We start from the raw sequence: 7,722 nt of genomic DNA, 5'->3' as shown, positions 1-7,722 counted from the left end.
GTGTCCCCTATTTTTTTTTTTTTTTTTTTTTTTTTTTTTTTTTGAGATGCAGTCTCACTCTTCGCCTGGGCGGGAGGCTGGAGTGCAGTGGCGAGATCTTAGCTCACTGCAACCTCCGCCTCCCAGGTTCAAGCAATTCTCATGCCTCAGCCTCCCAAGTACCTGGGATTACAGGTGTGCGTTAATTTTTGTACTTTTAATAGAGACGTGGTTTTACCATGTTGGCCAGGCTGGTGTTAAACACCTGATTTCAGGTGATCTGCCAGCCTCAGCCTCCCAAAGAGCTGGGATTATAGGCATGAGCCACCGCGTCCAGCGAAAGCGAGTTTTCTGATCTACAAAAGCAGCAAAATGCTACCTACCCTGAATGATTGTTATACGGATCAGTGATGACTTATGAAAGTATTTACAGATGGTCACTGGTAAATAGTAAGCATTCAATTATTTGCTGCTATTGATGTTGTTAAATGTGAAATGTCTCAAGCCTACAGTATTTATGTTGATAAGATGGAACTCTTGAGTGTAGAGAGTTTGTTCCAGTATATAATCGCAAAATAAATCTCCTCCTATCCCTCCACAGGTTGCTTTTAACTTTGACAGAGGAAGAATTTTCCAAGACGCCATACACCATAGAAAACAGCAGCCACAGGAGAGCCATCCTCATGGAGCTAGAACGTGTCAAAGCATTAGGCATGAAGCCCCCCCAGAATCTCTGGGAATATAAGGTGAACACTTTAATGGGTTTTTTTTTTTTTTGTAGTTTTTTTTTTTCTTTTTTTTTGCTTTTATTTTATATTTTGTTAATTTGTTTTTTAATTTCAGGATTTTCTTTTTTATTTTTGATTGTTTATTTACTTATTTATTTATTTTATTTTGAGACACAGTCCTGCTCTGTCGCCCAGGCTGGAGTGCAGTGGCACAATCTCAGCTCAGTGCAACCTCTGCCTCCCAGGTTCAAGTGATTCTCCTACCTGAGCCTCCAGAGTAGCTGGGATTACCCCACCCAGCTAATTCTTTCTTTCCTTCCTTCCTTCCTTCCTTCCTTCCTTCCTTCCTTCCTCCCTCCCTCCCTCCCTCCCTCCCTCCCTCCCTTCCTTCCCTTTTCTTTCTTTTGTTTTGTTTTCTTTGTTTCTGGCTCACTGCAACCTCCACCTCCCAGGTTCAAGAGATTCTCCTGCCTCAGCCTCAGGAGCAGCTGGGATTACAGTTACACGTGACCACGCCCAACTAATGTTTATGTTTCTAGTAGAGATGGGGTTGCAGGATGTTGGCCAGGCTGATCTCAAACTCCTGACCTCAGGTGATCCGCCCATCTCCTGACCTCAGCTTCCCAAAGTGCCGGGATTACAGGCGTGAGCCACTGCGCACAGCCTGTTTTACAAACAAATAAGGAAAGAGATGCTTATGTGTTTTGGGGACCTTGAATTGTTAGAATATCACTGGACGACAATTTGTCAATAACATTTCAGTTTAAACCGCATCTGCTCTTTAAGCCAGCATTTTACTCCTTTGCACTTGGAATGGAGGCAGTACAGCATGGTGATCAAGAGTGAGGCTCTGGGCTGGGTGCAGTGGCTCACAACTGTAATCCCAGCACTTTGGGAGGCCGAGGCAGGGGGGATGACCTGAGGTCAGCAGTTTGAGATCAGCCTGACCAACGTGGTGAAACCCTATCTGTACTAAAATCACAAAAATTAGCTGGGTGTGGTGGCGCACGCCTGTAGGTCCATTTACTTGGAGGCAGGAGAAATGCTTCAACCTGGGAGGTTGAGGCTGCAGTAGCCAAGATCACACCGCTGCGCTGCAGCCTGGAGGACAGAGCAAGACTCCATCTCAAAAAAAAAAAAAAAAAAAAAAAACAAAGAACAGAAACAAAAAGAGTAATGCTGTGGGCTGGGCATGATGGTTCACAACTATAATGCTAGTACTTTGGAAGGCTGAGGTGAGAGGATTGCTTGAGCCCAGGAGTTCAAGACTAGCCTGGGTAACATGGGAAGACCCCATCTCTACAAAAAGTACACACACAAAAAAAATTGGTTGAGTGTGGTGGTGCCAGCCATTTGCGAGGCTGAGGCTGCAGTAAACCATGATCAAGCCACTGCACTCCAGCCTGGGCGACAGAGTGAGACCCTGTTTCAGAAAAAAAGTAAGGCCCTGGCACTAGCCTGCCTGGGCCAGCTCCTTCAAGACACACCACCTGTTGGAACACCAGCAAGTACCTGCGCCTCTCCTTGCCTGTTTCCTCCTGGGTAAATAACCTTAGAGGGTCATTGTGTGACTCCAATATTTGATTAACAGAAAGTCATTAAAGAAGTTATTCACTGTAGCATTGTTGGTAATTGCAGGGAGTAGAAAACAACCTAAGTACCCCTCATTAGGAACAAGCTGAATAAATAAGGCACACCCATGTGGGCAGCCACTGGAAAAGGGGACAAAGACTTTGTGTTCATAAGGAACGTTGGGCCAGGCACAGTGGCTCGAGCCTGTAATACCAGCACTTTGGGAGGATGAGGTGGGTGGATTACTTGAGGCCAGGAGTTCCAGACCAGACTGACCAACATGGTGAAACCCTGTCTTACTAAAAATACAAAAATTAGCGAGGTGTGGTGGTGGGTGCCTATAATCTCAGCTACTCAGGAGGCTACGGCAGGAGAATTGCTTGAACTCAGGAGGCGGAGGTTGCAGTGAGCTGAGATGGTATCACTGCACTCCAGCCTGAGTGACAGAGTGAGACACTGTCTCAAAAGAAAAAAAAAAATGCTTGTTTACTATGTGCATGTATTACCTTAATAACTAGTTTCAAATATCGTAAAGAATACATGTGGAGTTCCTGAAATAGAATGTTTGTTATTTTTTGTGTTACTGGTTTTTTGTTTTGTTTTGTTTTGTTTTTTGAAACGGAGTCTTGCTCTGTCGCCCAGGCTGGAGTGCAGTGGCGCGATCTCAGCTCACTGCAAGCTCCACCTCCCGGGTTCACGCCATTCTCCTGCCTCAGCCTCCCAAGTAGCTGGGACTACAGGTGCCTGCCACCAAACCTGGCTAATTTTTGTATTTTTAGTAGAGACGGAGTTTCACTGTGTTAGCCGGGATGGTCTCCATCTCCTGACCTCATGATCCACCCGCCTTGGCCTCCCAAAGTGCTGGGATTACAGGCGTGAGCCACTGCACCTGGCCTGTTTTTGTTTTTTTGAGGCAGAGTCTCACTGTTGCCCAGACTGGAGTGCAATGGTGTGACATTAGCTCACTACAACCTCCGCCTTCCAGGTTCAAGCGATTCTCATACAGCCTCCAGAGTAGCTAGGAATACATGCACGTGCCACCATGCCGGGCTAACTTTGTATTTTTAATAGAGACAGGGTTTTACCATGTTGGCCAGGCTAGGCTTGAACTCCTGACCTCAGGTGATCCGCCCTCGTCAGCCTCCCAAAGTGCTGGGATTACAGGCGTGAGCCACCATGCCCAGCCAAGCTGCCATATTTTTCATAGGTAAATATTTCAGCATTAATCTCTTAAAAAAAAAAAAAAAAAAATTTTTGTAAAGGAGTCTCACTGTGTTGCCCAGGCTGGTCTCAAATTCCTGGTCAAGCAATCCTTCTACCTCAGCCTCCCAAGTAGCTGGGACTACAGGCAAAGGCTACTGAAGCAGCTACATTGTCTGGGGTAAAAAAACCGGGGTTTGTCATCTTGCACCAGGAAAATTTAGGACACATACACACAAGAGGAGTTGAGCAGAGGTTTAATAGGCAAAAGTAAGAGAAAGGAAAACAGCTCTGTCTCTAGTGTGAGAGAGGGGACTTCTAAGAGGAAAAGACTGGTGGGCAGCAGATGCGCTGGAATTTTTCGTCAGGTTTGAGGAGGCGGTGTCTGGTTTACATAGGGCTCACAGATTAGTTCGACCAGGTATGATGTTTCCGTAGTAGGAAGGGTGGCCACCCCACCCTAATCTTATTATGCAAATGAACTTTCTGTCACCTTGGCTGGTGCTATCTTGTCTGCTCCTTACTGTACTGTACCTGTGGCTGACAAAGAGAAGGGAAGATGGAGCCGCTATCTTGAACATGATTGATCTAACTGCCGGCATCTATGTTTGCAGTTCCATTTTGTAGGCTGCTGTTTGTTAGAAAGGAAAATGATTTGAGGCTGCTTTTCATTAAAAGGAAAACCTTACTGAGGACTCCGGTACCCTCACTATCTGCCTGAGTAATTTCTTCTTAACTCCTGTATCACTACCATGTCCTGCTTGAAAAGTAAAGACTTTTTAAATGACGAAATTACAATATCACCATTGTACACCCCTCCACCAATGAATAGTAATTCTGAATTTTTTTTTTTTTTTTTTTTGAGATGGAGTTTTGCTCTTGTCGCCCAGGCTGGAGTGCAATGGCACAATCTCAGCTCACTGCAAATTCCGCCTCCTGGGTTCAAGCGATTCCCCTCCCGTCCTGAGTAGCTGGGATTACAGGTGTGCGCCTCCATGCCCAGCTAATTTTTTGTATTTTTAGTAGAGATGGGATTTCACCATGTTGGCCAGGCTGATCTCAAATTGCTGACCTCAGGTGATCCACCCGCCTCGGCCTCCCAAAGTGCTGGGATTACAGGCATGAGCCACTGCACCCGGCCAATTCTCTGATATTATTAAATAACTTGTCAACTTTCAAATATCTCACTTTTTCTTCAAAGTGGATTTGTTGCAATTGGGGTCCAAACAAGGTCTGTCTTTAGTTCTTATGTCTCTTAAGTCTCTTAGTTTATGGATTCTCTCTTCCTCTGTTTGTTACCCCACATTTATTTCAACAAAGAAACTAGATCATTTTGTCGCATAGACTGTTCCACATTTTGAATTTAGCTGATTTTCAGTCACCTAGCAGGCCCCTCTGCCCCCCTACCTATCCAGAAATCTGGTAGTTAGATCTAGAGACTTACTTCAGTTCAGGGTTGCCAAAGCCAGGTTTGGCAAGACTGTTTCATAGGTGGTGGTGGTGGTTTGTTTCATTAAGAGGCTCATAACGTCCAGTGTTCTCTTTAACAGATGGCAGCAGCCCTGTGATCATGATTGGTTAGATCTGTCATTAGGGTTACAAACCAGTGATAATAAATCACTGCTTCTTCATTGCTTCTTCATTTAGTAGCTGAAATAAATCTTTAAGAAAAGAAATTTTTCCTCATCCTTTGATTACCCTGAATATAGTTTGTACTAGAAAGGCAGGTTAAATGCTTGATGCTTTCCTTTTATTTGTCAGTTTCAGAATAGTGACCTGGTTCACTACTGTCTACTAAAGGTGGCCACTTTCTTTCTTCAGGATCGTAAGCGGGATTTTAGCATTCTTGATGTGTTTCAGTATATTTTAATGATTATACTTGTTGATGCTCAAGTTATCCTTTTTTGAGTAGGAGCCTCCTCAAATTATTTTCTGAGTTTTTTGTTTTTTGTTTTTTTAATTTAACTTTTTAATTGAGGTAGAATGTACTTGCTAGTGAGCCCTCTTTTAAGAGATGGGGCCGGGTGTGGTGGCTCATGACTGTAATCCCAGCACTTTGGGAGGCAGAGGTGGGCAGATCACCTGAGGTCAGGACGGAGTTCCAGATTAGCCTGACCAACATAGTGAAACCTCGTCTGTACTAAAAATACAAAAATTAGCTGGGTGTGGTGGTGCGCGCCTGTAATCCCAGCGTGCACCACCACACCTCAGAAGACTGAAGCAAGAGAATTGCTTGAACCCAGGAGGCAGAGGTTTCAGTGAACCATTGCACTCCAGCCTGGGCGACAGAGTGAGACTCCATCTCAAAAAAAAAAAAAAAAAAAAGATGGGTCTTGCTCTGTCACCCAGGCTGGAGTGCAGTAGCACGATCATGACTCACTGCAGCCTCAAACTCCTGGGCTCCAGTGATCCTCCCATCTCAGCCTCTCTAGCAGCTGGGATTACAGGCACACACCACCATGCCTGACTGATTTTTTTTTTTTTTTAAATAGAAATGAGGTCTCATTTTGTTTCCCAGGCTTGTCTCAGACTCGTAGCTTCAAGCAGTCCTCCCACCTTGGCCTCCCAAAGTGCTTTTATTACAGGCATAAGCCACCATGCCTGACCTTAGTTCTTTTGATGTGACCTCATTGGTGTTTGATAGTTTCCCTTCTCATGTGTCAAGATGGTCAGGTTAGTCCTGTACCTTTCTTGCCCCAGACTTGGAAATCTGCCATTTCACTAGTTGGATCTTTTCTTAAAATCTTTAGATTTTCTTAAAATCACTTTAGAAAATATCAGATATAAACAAAAATAAAGGGACAAATGTATTTAGAGCCAGTTTCAGTGATGACTAACTCATGGCCATTCCTACTTCCTTACTACCCCTCTACTTACACCCCAAACCCGGGATTATTTTAAAGCATACCCCAACATCATCTTACTCCACCCCTAAATACTGTAGTATGCATTTCTTTCTTCTTCTTCTTTTTTTTTTTTTTTTTGATACCAAGTCTCGCTCTATCACCCAGGCTGGAGTGCAGTGGCACAATCTCTGCTCAATGCAACATCCACCTCCCAGTTTCAAGAAATTCTCCTGCCTCAGCCTTCTGAGTAGCTGGGACTATAAGTGCCCACCACCATGCCTGGCTAATTTTTGTATTTTTAGTAGAGACAGGGTTTTGCCATGTTAGCCAGGCTGGTCTCGAACTCCTAACCTCAAGTCATCCACCCGCCTGAACCTCCCAAAGTGCTGGGATTATGGGTGTGATCCACCACACCCGGCCTGTAGTATGCAATTTTTATTTATTTATTTATTTTTGAGATGGAGTCTCGCTCTGTCGCCAGGATGGAGTGCAGTGGCGTGATCTTGCCTCACTGCAACCTCCACCTCCCGGATTCAAGCGATTCTCCTGCCTCAGCCTCCTGAGTAGCTGGGACTACAGGTGCCCACCACCACGCCTGGCTAATTTTTTTTGTATTTTTAGTAGAGACGGGTTTCACTATGTTGGTCAGGCTGGTCTCGAACTCTTGACCTCAAGCAATCTGCCTGCCTCAGCCTCCCTAAGTGCTGGGATTACATGTGTGAGCTGTCACGCCCGGCAGTGTTGAATGTTTTAACAGGTTTTGTTGAGGTAAAATTGATATACACCTACTTAAAGTGTATGATGTGATAAGTTTTAACATATGCACACCCATGAAACCATCACCACAATGAAGATGGGGAACATCTCAGTCACTCCCAGAAGTTTCCTCCTGTCCCTGTTAAGCCCTCCCTCCCAGCCCTCCCAATTCCAACAAGGATGCAGTGATCTCCACTGGGCACTGGGGATTTAATTTGCATTTTTCATTTAATTTGCATTCACATGCTTATTTGCCATCTTTATATCTTCTGTGGTAAAGTGCTCATTTTATTTTGATGCTACTAAGAATCAAATAAATTGAATTTTTTTTTTTTTTTTGAGATGGAGTTTTGTTCTTGTCACCCAGGCTGGAGTGCAATGGCAAGATCTCAGCTCACTGCAACCTCTGCCTCCTGGGTTTAAGTGATTGTCCTGTCTCAGCCTCCCGGGTAGCTAGGATTACAGGCGCTTGCCACCACGCCCACCTAATTTTTGTGTTTTTAGTAGAGACGGGGTTTTATCATATTGGTCAGGCTGGTCTCGAACTCCTGACCTCAGGTGATCCACCTACCTTGGCCTCCCAAAGTGCTGGGATTACAGGTGTGAGCCGCTGCACCCAGCCTTTTTTTTTTTTTTTAAGA

The 7,722-nt window shown here is 44.7% G+C and overlaps 1 protein-coding gene across 1 annotated transcript in view; it reads left to right on the top strand.

Annotated features, from left to right (window-relative positions):
- Window positions 1-7,722, top strand: part of BFAR (bifunctional apoptosis regulator) — a 40,591-nt gene that overhangs the window by 24,986 nt on the left and 7,883 nt on the right. The window contains exon 5 of the mRNA XM_017861338.1: window positions 581-725. Coding sequence (XP_017716827.1) covers window positions 581-725 — 145 coding nt within the window. The remainder of the gene's footprint in view (window positions 1-580; window positions 726-7,722) is intronic.

This window comes from Rhinopithecus bieti, unplaced genomic scaffold (assembly GCF_001698545.2).
Source record: "Rhinopithecus bieti isolate Rb0 unplaced genomic scaffold, ASM169854v2 scaffold_61534, whole genome shotgun sequence".
Taxonomy (NCBI): Eukaryota; Metazoa; Chordata; class Mammalia; order Primates; family Cercopithecidae; genus Rhinopithecus; species Rhinopithecus bieti.
This window is presented reverse-complemented; position numbering and strand designations above follow the sequence as displayed.